Source organism: Otolemur garnettii, unplaced genomic scaffold (assembly GCF_000181295.1).
Source record: "Otolemur garnettii isolate 467f Iridium unplaced genomic scaffold, OtoGar3 scaffold00069, whole genome shotgun sequence".
NCBI lineage: Eukaryota > Metazoa > Chordata > Mammalia > Primates > Galagidae > Otolemur > Otolemur garnettii.
Genome location: NW_003852464.1, coordinates 3,175,473 through 3,189,175, shown reverse-complemented (window position 1 = coordinate 3,189,175; position 13,703 = coordinate 3,175,473). Strand labels below are relative to the sequence as shown.

The 13,703-nt window shown below is 40.1% G+C and overlaps 1 protein-coding gene across 1 annotated transcript in view; it reads right to left on the bottom strand.

Annotated features, from left to right (window-relative positions):
• Positions 1–13,703, bottom strand: part of SLIT2 (slit guidance ligand 2) — a 344,584-nt gene that overhangs the window by 66,506 nt on the left and 264,375 nt on the right. The window contains exons 16-20 of the mRNA XM_023515340.1: positions 13,388–13,462; positions 11,306–11,449; positions 5,637–5,780; positions 3,904–4,070; positions 2,897–3,029 (exon numbers count right to left, since the gene is read on the bottom strand). Coding sequence (XP_023371108.1) covers positions 2,897–3,029; positions 3,904–4,070; positions 5,637–5,780; positions 11,306–11,449; positions 13,388–13,462 — 663 coding nt within the window. The remainder of the gene's footprint in view (positions 1–2,896; positions 3,030–3,903; positions 4,071–5,636; positions 5,781–11,305; positions 11,450–13,387; positions 13,463–13,703) is intronic.

The window sequence follows — 13,703 nt, the reverse complement described above, 5'->3', positions numbered from 1 at the left end:
TCAGTCAACCATACTTTTAGTAAGCCTCCAGTCTGTCTTTATGAGGAGACAATACCATAAAATTCATTAAGTACTAACCAAACCAAATCTTCACTGCCTTAATATGTGTAGTATACTTAGTAACAATAGATGGTTTTAAAGAGAAATTTGGAAATGTGTACATAAATAGGTTTGTTTTTACCACCATATATTTGCTTAGTGATAAACATTTTAAGGGATTTTGTGAAATATCACAAATTTAGCAAAGTATTGAGTACGTGTGTATACATACACAGTGTCCAGAAAGTTATGTGCAATTTAAATTATTATTGTAAATTGCACACTAAATTTATGGACATCCTCTCTGTGTGTGTGTATAAAAGTAATTTAAAATACCCACATATAAGTCAATTTTTCCTTTTATTTTGGAGTCAGAAGAATAATCAGAAAATATACTGGCTTTTGGCTAACTGGCAAGCCATGATTAACTGGATGCTTGAAGTTAGAGCAATGATGTCCCAAAAAGAACGATCAATTTTGTCTCCTTCCAAGGCTATTTTTTCCTAGAATACAGACAGGGAGGGGTCATAGGTCTTTCAGAAACTGGGGCCATCTCACTCTGGATGTGCCCACAAACAATGGCGGCACCCTGGTCATATGGCCCCCTGCTATATCCCGCTGTGTGGCCAACCTCAAGATTCCAGGGTGCAGCTGGTGTTCTCTCAAGATATAAAAGTAGCTGAGACGTTGCCGAAGATAACAGCCTATTTCTAATATTTCAAAATGAAAACAATTATATAAAAGACACAAGTTGTCAAAAATATGTAAAAAAAAAATCCAAAAAACAAAACCCATATGATTAAGAGCAAGAGCAGGACTATGTCAACCTTATGCTTTCTTAAGCTTTTTGACTTCATATTTTTGCTTTGGTCCCCCTCCGTCTTTCCTTTCTTCCAAGTTTTTCCTGATACCACTAGAGGGAAGCATCATTCCATACAGCTCAGCATTTTCCCTTGATTCCAAAAACAGCCGAGGTCAACAAGATTGGGAAAGTCTGTTATGAATGTTTATATCTAAAACAATCTAAGCGGAAGGGATGTGCAACTAACTGTTTTAAAACAATGGAGACCATTTTCTCAAACTTGACTACCAATCACACACATGTTTGCCAAAATCTTTAATGATTTAACATAATACACACTAAAAATGTTTCTCACACACGTGGATATGTTTACCGGTGAGACAGTTCCTGCTAACTTGGTAAGGTTCTGAGAATAAGCGCTCTGGGAGATAAAATGTATATTCACAACAGATGAGTTAATATCTTTCTCATCTCTAAAATATGCTTTATTTAGGAAAAAAGGCTACTTTTAATAATTTGTAGTGAAATAGATTGAAAATTCAATTTTTTGAAATAGTGAATAAACACATATATAGCAGATAGGACATGAATTAAGTAGGTTATTTGGGTTGTTCAATGGCGCTTAGGAAGAAAAATGAAGAATATTTAAAATGTTTACTGGGAATCGGGTTAAAGGACCAAAGCATAGGCCATTGAAAATAGTAGAAAAAGGTACTTAACATCAAAGATGGTCTGAAAGTCTGCTCAGGGAGTATTCCTAAAATCAATGCTTTGCGTACAGAATATTCTACAGCCATCTAGCCTCTCCAAGGGCAGGGCTCAGGGTCTTATGTGAACTTCCAAAATAAAAACATTGTAAATCAAAAATTAAGTATTTAACTAATACATACATGTAAAATATTGCTTAAAGTTAATCTGAAAATGTGACTGGCAATGAGAGAGAAACTGCACACTTCCCCACAGTTCAAATCCAAGAGGAATGTTCTGTGTGCATAAGATGATGCCTTCTTTCTCTCACTGTTCCATTCAGAACCAAAGGAGGATCCACAGAAGGACATCGGATTTGGAAATAAGATGCTTAAAAATTAAAGTGGCATCTTCTGGAACCTCATTGCCTCTGCTGCACACGGCTGAAAGTTTATCAAACCTGCTCACTCGGAACACTCATGTGGGTCTGCACGAGCCACAGAAACATGCCTGCATTGGGATTTAAATCATTATTGATCCATGGTGTCACACAGAGAAAAAATAGAGAGGCAAAAATGACTTGGTTATATTCATGCCAAGAATATGGCATTTGTTTGGAGAACGAATGACATGGATGGGATATGAGTATATTATTACTGCTGCAGCTTCTTCTATGAATTTTCCATTCTGCGTATGTGGTCTGAAGCAGGCAGGGGAGTGTGGCAGCCTTGAAGGTCAGCTATGTGTATATTGGCCATGTAATTTGTGGTTAAATATCAGTTATGAAAATGTCAGGGCTAATTGGTCCCATACCCTTTTGGATCTAAAGGACTCTGATTCAAGTTCAAAAAAGAAAAAAAAAAAGCATTTTCTCTTTTTAAGGGTAAAGGTTATGCCAGTTTTTCCACATCCAAGATAATTATCTTATGTGGGGAGATACGCTCCCAGAGGTCATAGGTTAAAGAAGAATTTGCCATAGGGAATATTCTGGGCACTGTAAACAAAGCAAATATACAGGATTTCCTGAAGTGCTGGGCTTGCGAGACACTCCCTGAGGAAAGGAATATAGAAAAAGATAAGTGTGAGGACTACCTTATATTTGACCATTCTCCCTTGGAGTATCATAGCACACCTCAGCACAATAAAGGCCCTGAGAATGTGAAAAAAGGTAAAATATAGAACTAGTCATTCCCTAGGGACCCTGGACTAACTTTGGCATTTATTTGTTTACAGTTTCGGGTGATAACAATTAATTGCTCATCGTATGCCATCTGCAAACAGAATTCTAAAGATTTTTGTTTGGTCTCCATTCTGCTGGGTGTGTAAAACATTCATTGTCAAGAAAAAGGAAAGACAAGCTTTACTTACAACTCTGTGACATCTTTTGGAATTCCTTTGGGCAGGACCTTCAAGCCCTTGTTGCTGCATCGGACAACTGTATCTAAGCAAGTACATTCCGTCGGGCAGCGAGAGAGTGGGGAACAACTGTTGTCATCATTTCCTGAATTAAAGAGGAAACAAGCAAGGCCCAGATTTGTGGTTTTAAAGGTGCGTGAAAGGGATTTTATGTCTTTAAATTAACTTAACAAATATAAGAGTCTCCAGCACTGATTGATAGGGTGTTAAGTATTTACAAATTGATACCATAAGTTCTACACGGGGCTGTTTTCAGACTGCCTAGGGCAGCATTCCAGAAAATAGTTTACAACTTGTAAATTGTAATTACAATTACCCATGCAATTATAACAGCTAGTTATTTGTTCAGTTATTTACACAAATTATACTTTTAATTAGAATATGTAAATGTAAACCGAATTGTAAGGAGATAGACATGAGGAGACGTAAAGGGACAGATTAGTTGAACGTGTTTAGCAAAAATTGCATGGGTTCCTAATTTTAAAATATAGAGCTCAAATTAGCTCCCTGAAATACTAATAAAATCTGCTCTATTACCGTGTAGGGCTATTATGAGAACCAACTATGATGACAAAGAGAGAGTACTAAATGTGAAAAAATACTGTTTTTGTCAGAGTTACTAAAAATTTTATGTTCTAAGTTAATTGCCTTTCTAATTTGAAAATTGTAGTTCCCTAAAAAGATGCCTTGGATAATTTTTAAACGTTAAAATAAAATTACTTACACGGTATCCACCACAGAAGAAACTAGACATCTTTTTAAACATTCAGAACACACATTAAGCTGAATGTGAGAGTGTTGTCTGAGAAGGTAAGTGCCCTGTTGCTAAAACAAAACCAAGCAACAACGCAAAGACAAAGACATCCATTCTGATCTGTTGAATTGAGCTCAGATATGCTACACGTGTGTGCACCATCGCATCCCAACAGCATCACGTGAGATGGGGCAAAGGTTCTCACCATCATCGCAAGTGAAGTCCTGGATGGCCACATCCTGGATGGGAATTTCTTTGAGGAAGTACGGTTTCTGACATCGAGGATTCCCCGTCACGATTCTTTTCTTCCTGAGCCACTCTCCCAACCAGGCCAGGTAGCAGTTACAGTTAAAAGGATTGGCCAAGAGGTTTCTAAGTGCCACGTGGAAACAACGCATGGTTTAGTCTGGGGTTTCACCTTCTACTTCTCAAAGGCCCATGCTGCTATTCCCCACACTATCTCTACTGGAATAATTCCTTCTGCTTCCTCTTCCCAGCCCCCTGCCTCATTCATACTCAATCACGGGCAACACAGGAGAGCATTTATCTGCTAAAATATTTATGCTTGGGACTTGAACTGTAACAACACCTTTACATACAGGTAAGAAATGTTTCACATAATTTTATGCAAAAAAAATAAGGTAAAGGCAGTAATTTAGAGTTTAGGCAGTAGATCCAGATAGATACCTCATTTAGAAATAATTTAAACTTGTCAGAAATCTGACTTGCTGTCAAACTTCTCTGCACTGATAGTGCAGTAATTTAATATAAAGATGAAGGCTGATTACCTTATATTATTGAGTTTAACCTGACAACAGCTATTTCATTAATTTGTCATCTCAAGATTTTCATCTCTTATTTGCTCCAGAGAATAGGTTTCCCATCTAAACTGACAGCTGAGTTGATTAAATGCTAGTTATAAAAATGAATTTACTTCTACAAATCTCAATACTTTGGGCGTCTCACCACTTCAGCACAGACCTATTGACAATCCCATTATTTATAAACATGCCATCCTTAATAAGCACAAGTTAGTCACTCAATGACAAATGTCACATCTTATGTGGAAGGAGGATTAAGTACTTGAATGATGGATGGATGCTTCTCTGTAATTATTTCTTCAGTTACCTGAGCTACGTTACATGGGTCCTTATTTCTCTCTATAACTATATTCTCTTCCTATTGAGTTAGACAGCATAGCTGCCTGCCACCATTACAAAGAAGTCTTACCAGTTATATGTTTAATGTTATATGATTAATAGTTTCAAACACTAGTTTTTCGAAACTAACTCACAAGAGACCTGAATATATTGTTTGGTGGAATTTATTTTGGACACACTTCCTGACTTCTATCTACAGGCCTACAAATATTTTTTTATTTTCGAGCTGTCTACATAAAATGCCTTTGTAGACAGGTTCAAGCTATTTTTTCAATATTCTCCAAATATCACAGTAAATGCCCTCTAGCAAATAGCTTTTGTTGTTGTTCTGGTCATCCTAATGTGCCTCTTGTCATTTCAAATGATCCTTTAGAGCATAATTTGTTGGCACTAACACTATCAATTCTGATTTTATAATCCTTATTTTGAAAATAGGCCAGCGTGGGAAATCTGCAACATTTCTTTTATATCCAGCACTCTCAAGTTAAAATAATTTTAAAATTGAGAAATAAGTCACATTATTGAGCACATGATTATAAAGAACCGAATGAACCGTACTGTAATTTTTTGTTAAAATTTAATACAAGAGAGTAGGTAATAGTTTTAGAAAAATGAAAGTAAATTAACATGAACAAATTTTTCCCTTTAAACAATGTCACTTGATTATATTTTTTTTTACAAAACACCTAATAATGCATTAAAATGCTATTAATAAAAGTAAAAAATATAATACACTGTCTCAAGTAATAAATAAACGAAGGCGATTTTTCATACTTACAGAGTAGACAATGAATGGAGAGTATCAAATGCCCCTGGTGCAACCGTGGTAATTTGATTATCATAGAGAGAAAGCAAACGCACAGAACTGAGTCCTATGAAGCTGTCATTCGCCACACAGCTTATCTGATTGCTCCTCAACATTCTAAGGGGAAGAGAGAGAGGACATTGTTATGGAGAGGAAGCACCAGGCAATCAATTTTGCCTATCTGAGGATCAAAATACCCCTTCTTTGCAATGTGGCATTCGTTACTATTTTTCGAATGTTTGTATGTCATTAGGAACCACTATGGACATGTACTGGGAAGCTCCTGCAGGAAGAAGATGCTTGGAGTCGTCAGTGATTAATCTTAGTTACAAAGGCCCAGCGAGTCTCTGCGTGGATCTACAATTCCGTGATGAGGGCAGAACGTTTGCCTTTGATGCTCTAATTATGTTTGCATGATTACATAATGTCCTAATTCACCTACAGCTCTCTGAGCCCTTGGAGCCCCGTGATTTGTGCATTCAGTGTAGTACACGTCTTACATTTAAGGCTGAACAAAAAGGAGGCAGAAAGAATCAATAGTCCCAGCAGAGGAAGTGCTGAGGGCATTTCAGGGACTGAGACAGAGATGGAGTCAATATCAAACGGGCAGCGAAAGCGAAAGGTGAATAAGTATCCACAAAGCATATACAAATTGCTCATATTTTATTCAGAACAATTAGTTACCTAGTTCACTGTTTTAGTTTAAAACTTAGAAAATGACAAGAGTAAACAGATCCCACTTTCCTCTCCCTCTGTGGCGCAGGCTGGAGTGCTGGGGTGTGATCACCTGTCCTCAAGTGATCTTCCCACATAAGTCTCCTATATACCTGAGGCTACAGGTGTGTGCCACCCATGACCAGCTACTTATTTTTTATTTTAATTTCTTTTTGGAGAGATGGAGTTTTGCTATATTGCCCCGGCTGGTATTGAACTCCTGAGCTCAAGCAATTCTCCCACCTTGGCCTGCCAAAGTGCTGGGATTATAGACATGAGCCATGGCAGTATCTGGTCTATAAAAAAATTTATTTATTTATTTCCCACAATAAAATTTAAATGGCTGGCTCAGTGCCCGTAGTTCAGTGGTTATGGCACCAGCCATATGCACCGGGGCTGGTGGGTGCGAACTGGCCTGGGCCTGTTAAACAATGACAACTACAACAACAACAACAACAAAAATAGCCAGGCATTGTGGCAGGCGCCTTTAGTCCCAGCTACTTGGGAGGCTGAGGCAAGAAAATCGCTTAAGCCCAAGAGTTTGAGGTTGCTATGAGCTGTGACACCAGGACCACTCTACCGAGGGTGACATAATGAGACTCTGTCTGAAAAAAATAAAAATAAAAATAAATAAAAATAAAATTTAAATGGGTATACCTTGAAAAAATTCCAACCATTTCTTAATCATCCCCTAGTAGGAATACTAGTGTAGTCACCCTTATCAGGGCCATAGTATTGGGTCGGTTTTCATTTCTTTGTTAATCTTTATTTGTAGGGCTTAGAGGATTTAAAAAAAGCCTTTTAAAAACTCCATGAGAAAACAGATATAAATAGTTGCCATAAGTCTTATTCAGAATTCCTGCAAAGCTAATTCACTCCTTAATTTGTCTAAACACAAGTTGACTACTAAAGATTGCACGATGTAGAAGGGAAGGCAAAAATAAACAACCAATGTCATTGTAAAATACTAGATTGCCCTGTAATAAATAAGAAATAGAAACTTTCGCTTTCTGCTAAGTTACAGATAAGAAGAAAAGATGGCGCCCTTCTTATCAAGGCATCATCGTATGTTAGGAAACAAATGCAGAACGGAAGAGTTTTTCTCTCGGCACTTCCCTTTGTCATAGATAATAAAGAGCCCTGGGTCCTAATCTTGCTAGAGAAACAGACCCTGGAGAGAACTGGAAGAAAATTTGGTTCTTTGTTGCTGGAAAATCTATAAGCACACAAATGTACAAAATTTAATCTGCAATGTCATGGAACTGTCTCACTGAAATAGGTAAAAACTTTAGGGGGCATGGGGATGTGCCATCAAAATTCTCATAGCTCAACTAGCTGGGTGTTGTGCCAGGTCCCAGTAGTCCCAGCTATGTAGGAGGCTCAGGTAAGGGGATTGCATGAGCCCAAGAGTTTGAGGTTGCTGTGACATCACTCTACCCAGGGTGCAGAGTGAGACTCTGTCTCAAGAAAAAGAAAAATCCTCATAGCTCGAAGCAAAAAGACACCAATGGGGAGAACGGGTGTGTCCAGATAAACTACCTTAGGGCTTTGAATTCCCTGAGCTTGGCTCTAGCTCCCGCTGGCACGCTTGCTGTGGCCAGATGGCTTAAGGAGAGAGCTGTTGGGCACCTGTCTCAGGTGCTAAAATACAAGAGCACAAAAATATCCACAGTAATCCAATAAAGGGGGAAAGTTGAATATGGAGACCTCTCAGGGAGAATCCTGTACACGTCATTAATCAGAAGAGATAGTTTGATAAGCTCCTTGGGGTGGTGTTACGGACAGAGTTGTGTCCCCCCATGCATACGCTGAACCCTAACCCCCAAATGTGGCTGCACAGTCACGAGCCACCTAACATTTTGGTCAAGAATGGACACACAAAGGTGGGCTAAGAAGACTGCAATGGAGCTGGAAATCGCCTGTTGCCTAGTGACATCACAGCCATCATGACATCTGAGCACGACTGATGGCTCCTGTGCTTGTGGAGATGCTGGTGTTGACAACGCTATTGCCTAGTTAGTCCCAGAAAGTTCTAGTATGTGCAACATGTCCCATGCATCATACTTACGATGACCATAAATGACTATGATAGCGGGCTCTGTGTTCACTGTATACCATGGCTTTTTAGAGTTATTTTATAGTGTATATATACACATTTTAGAATATATTTATTCTAATAGGTATATTTAAATATATACATTTAAATGTATATATATTGAGAGAGAATGTTAACTGTCGAGCGTCCTGAGGTGTGAGGCAGGTCCTTCCAAGAGGGCACTGTCATCATAGGAGATGGCCTCTGGCTCCATGTGTGTGACTGGCCCTGAAGATCTCCCCAGATCTCCCCGTGGAACAAGATGTAAAGGGTAAGACAGTGGTATCAATGAGCCTGACCTTGTGTAGGCCTACGCTAAGTTCTGTGTGTCTTGTTTCTTAACAAATAATTTTTTTTACAGTTTTTGGCCAGGGCTGGTTTTGAACCCACCACCTCTGGCATATGGGGCCGGCGCCCTACTCCTTGAGCCACAGGCACCACCCAACAAATAAGTTTTTAAAAAATGTTAAAAATAGAATCTTACAGAGTATAGATAAAGGAAAGAAAATATTTTTGTACAGCTGTACAATGTGTTCTAAGCTAACTGTTAGGACAAAAGAGTCAAAAGTTTTAAAAAATGAAAATATTTATAATAAAGTGAAATGTTACCGATTATTGAAGAAAACATTTCTTTTATAAATTCAGTGTACCCTAAGCGACTGGTGTTTACAGGGCCGACAGAAGGGTACAACAGGGTCCTGTCCCAGGCTTTCCATTCACCCATCACTCACATCCTCACTCATCCAGATCAGCTACTGGTCCTGAGGCCCCGTTCATGACAAGAGCCTTGTACAGGTGCACCATTTTTTTGTCTTTTATCCTGGACTTTTGCTATGTTTAGTACACAAGTACTTGCCACATATCACAGTACAGTCCCATGCAGTGTGGGTCTGAGGTCCAGGAGCAATGGGCCCCACCGTCTAGGTTTGCCCTTGGGTGCTTTGTGACATTTGCTAATGCCAAAGTCGCATAATGACACAGTCCTCAGAATGTATCCCAGTGGGTAATCAATGCTTGACTATATTTAGATAGAGGGATTAGAGAGATAATTAAGGTTCAATAAGGGTGTGTAAGGGGAAGGCCCCATTCTGATGGGGCTGCCGTCCTGACACGAGACAAGGGAGGCAGCTCCCTCTCACTCCACATGGACACACAGAGGAAAGGCCAGCAAGGACATGGCAAGAAGGTGGCCATCCACAAACCAAGAAGAGAGGCCTCACCAGACACCCCCAGTGAGCACCTTGATCTTGCACTCCTCTCCATTCTGATGAGAAAGTAACTTTGTGTTGTTAGAGCTGCCCAGACTGTGGTCTCCTGTTACGGCAGCCTGAACAGACTAATCCAAGTGAAATTATAACCTACTCCCTTCCTCCCAGTCCAGGTGCTGCTCCACCCTGAAGGACGTTCCAGTAACAAGAAGTCCCTCAGGCACCTTCTAAGAAGGGAGGGTTCTGCGTGTTACTAGATTTGTGTTTTGCTGAGTGACCTGCCACAGCTCAGGGGGAGGTGAGATGCAGCCTCTGGGGCACATCTCCTCTCTGCTCCTGACACACCCCAAGGGTCTCTTCCATACAAAGGCTGAGACAATGTGCACAGGGGGTTTGGAAGTGGCTCCAAGTTAGCTCTTGGGAGGGTTCAGCCGGTCCCAGACCAATCCTGCCATATGATTAAGTTCCACGCTACCCCTGCTAAGTATGGGAAGCACCTCCTGCTCCGACATGCAGGGGTTCTGGGGGTGGGGGTTGAACTGGGGATACTGTCAGCACATCCCACTGGTGATGGAAAGTCCCTTCTCCTTCTGCGTCTGGTAAAGAGCAGGTGGTGGGCTCCCTCAGCTAACAGTGCCCCCTGTCACATGTGCCTCTCAGAAGCTGTGTGGGGCAGGGTTGAGGACTCAGAGGAGACCGTGCAGCTCAGGCCTCCCTCCACTGCAATCACTGACAGCTGCTTCTCAGTTACAGATATTTTCCTTCATGTCTTCCAGAGGCTTCAGAATTTGGTTTGTCTCCCTTCCAGGTTTGAGGGCGCCACTTTTGTCAAACATAATTATATAAAAATAAAAGTACGTGTATATATGTCCGTATATTTATAAACATATATGTGTGTATGTATTATGTGCAGTGTAGAAAACTCAAGTAATACAAAAATGTCATATATACTATTCATCCGAATCCCCGTTCTCCTCGTCCAGAAACCTCCTGGAAACACAGATTTTTTTTTTTCCCTGACTTCCCTATCCCTGGGCAAGTAGACACAATGCTTAGTGTGTTTTCTTTAAAAGAGAGGGTGTGTGAGATGGTCCAGGATTAGGACCTTCCAGGGACACAACAAAGGTAGTGTCCAGAGTTGTGCTACTGCGGGGCTGAGGGGGTGGATTCTGGAGCTCAGAGACCTTGGAAAAAGACGGAGTATAAGACAGAGGGAAAGGAAGGAGAATGATCATTTTGAGACCGGACAGTGGAGCCAGAACTGTACAAGCATTAGAGTAAGGATGACCCATGCCGCTGAAGAGGCAGGAGCCCTGAGGGGCACTACTAAACATTTGTTATCAGCACACTGAAGCAGGGGTATTGAAGTAAGGGGCTATTTGTATTCATAAAACAGGGTCTGTGTGTGTGTGTGTTAGAGAGAGAGAGAGAGAGAAGGTGTGAAAGAGAGAGAGAGAGAAGGTGTGAAAGAGAGAGAGAGAGAGAAGGTGTGAAAGAGAGAGAGAGATAGAGAGAGAAGGGTAGGGAAAATCAGAGGGATCAGAGCGGTCCCCTCCCAGGATCATGATGGATAATGAACTCCACTGCTTTGGCGGAAGAACTACAGTGCAAATGAAAATACTTACAAAGTTTTGAGGCTTTCCAATCCCTTGAACATCTTATGCCGAACGCTCTCCAAACGATTGCTCGTAAGAAGTATTTCATTGACACCAGATGCTCCTTCAAAGGCTCCCTCCTCAATATCTGCGATCTTATTGTTACTAAAGTTTCTAAGGAAACAATTGTTGGAACAAAGATTTTAAATAATTCCTCTTTGACAACGAGGGCGCTGGCACAACACATCGGATTGTTTTCTTCTACTGAACAGAGTCTCAAGATTTTCACTGCTCAGCCCAGCCAGGGCACTGTCTCTACTGCCTCAAGACAAAGGATAAAATACTAAGAAGGAATGTCTGTGATTAAAAAAAAAAAATACCAGCCTGATTTATGTCAAATATGCAAAGGTCTGTGTCAAACATGCAAAATTCTCAAGGTCCGGTATTGGGTTGCATAAACCTTCATGCCTGCCACAGAGCCTAATAAGGAACGTTGCAAAGAAACGTCCTTGATGAATTAAAACTGTTACCTGGGTGGAACTGAAACACATTCTTTTCAGTAAAGTATCTCCAGAATGGAAAAAAAAAGTATCCAATGTACTCAATACCATTATGAAACCAATACATCATTACTTACATGTGCATTCAACTATAGGGCAGGAAGATAAAGGGGAGAGGTAGGGATGGGAGGGGAAGGTGAAGAGTGGGCGGAGACAGGGTGTTTGGTGGGATCTCACCTACTGTGCACAATGCAACGGTACATTTCAAAACTACTAAGAGCGTAGTGTAAATGTCTTACCACGACACCTAAGTGAGATGATGGTTATGTTAATCCGTCTGATATAAGCATTCCACACTGTATATCAAATCAGCCCATCATACCCCATTATTATACACAGTTATGATTAAAAAAAAAACTACTCAATGAATTAATGACTAAAAGAAGGCAATTGTATGGAAAGAAAGATGGGCTAAAACTCTTAGTGTTCGGACAGCATCAGAAACGCATTTCAATGTGAGCTTCTGTCCAGTTGAACTTCTCATGCAATAATGTGTTAAAACAACCAACTTACCCATCAGTATTGTGTGCGATACCAAATACCTCAATACTTGCCCAGAGGTCAAGAATGTCCACCTGAGGTTACACTTGACTATATAAACTTACTTTCTTTCTCACTGTTCTCTCTATGACCAGGAGTGTCCCCCAAATAAGGATTGTCATTATTTACCATTTTATTTCTCTTAGAGCATTGTAGCTGCTTGACAAATATTTATTGCATAGGTGCTCATTTTATAGCTAAATAGGTACATTTAGTATTAGTGAAGAAGGAGGTCAATCAAGAAATTAGACACCCTTCGGGAGGCAACACCACGTGCAGGTCAAGTGCACAGGCTCTGAGCTCAGGCTGCTCCACTGTGGACTGTCTGTGCCCATGGGTCAGTTTGGTATTGTGGACACACGTGTAGCTGGAACCCTGCTTCTTTCCTCATGGGTGCAGGGTTTTCCACTGGCCTTACACTCTTAGCTCTTTCCTGCCCCTCTCTCATGCCTCCCCAAGGGTGTGAGTGCCCATTGAGTATGGCTGAAACTGCTGAGCTTAAGAACTTGTTTTAAAATATGAGTTGTGGACATGTAGTTAACACAGATGAGTTATCCAGCCAGTTTACCAATCGTTCATTTTGACTATCTTCTAATGAACGTCAAAGGAAGCAAAAAGTCAAATAGTTGTTGACGTGAATGTGCTGAAAGGGAAATAACGGCCTGGTTTGGGGAATAGTAAAGAAAGGTGTGAAACATTACTGACTCCATTTGAATGTTGAATGTGCTTGGGTTGCTGGGTTCCTGCTGTGGCTACGTGACAGACCAGCTGTCTTAGTTAAAGTAAGACGCTATGGTTTTACTCCAGAACACAGGGTTGACGTTGCTTGAATAAAAAGAAAAGTTCTCAGAGATTACACTAAATTCATGTCACAGGTAGTTGCTGTATGGAAATTTCCCTGGACTTTTTTTTTTTTTTTCCAATTTGCAAAGAAACTTAAAACTCTAAAGGACTTGGAAACACACAGTATAACAGTACTGAAATTCAAAAAGATAGCTAACAAATGACTTACATTTTCCGCAACTGAGGAAGTTTCTTAAAGATTCCTGTGGCTTCTAACACTGTAAATTCATTGTTATTTAGACGTCTGGTGGGGAAGGAAAGAAAGGACAAAAAAAGTCTTATCACCAACAGTTAGGAAAGGATTAAGTTTTATTTCTCAAACAGAATTACAATATTATTTAATGGTAACCCTAAAATATAGTGCAGATATCACAAAATATTTGTACAGTATACTGATATATGTCTGTTTTACCCAAATTTAAATTATCCAAATAAAGTCTATTAAAAGACACAGTAAGGAAAACCAAAAACAGAAACCAGTTCTC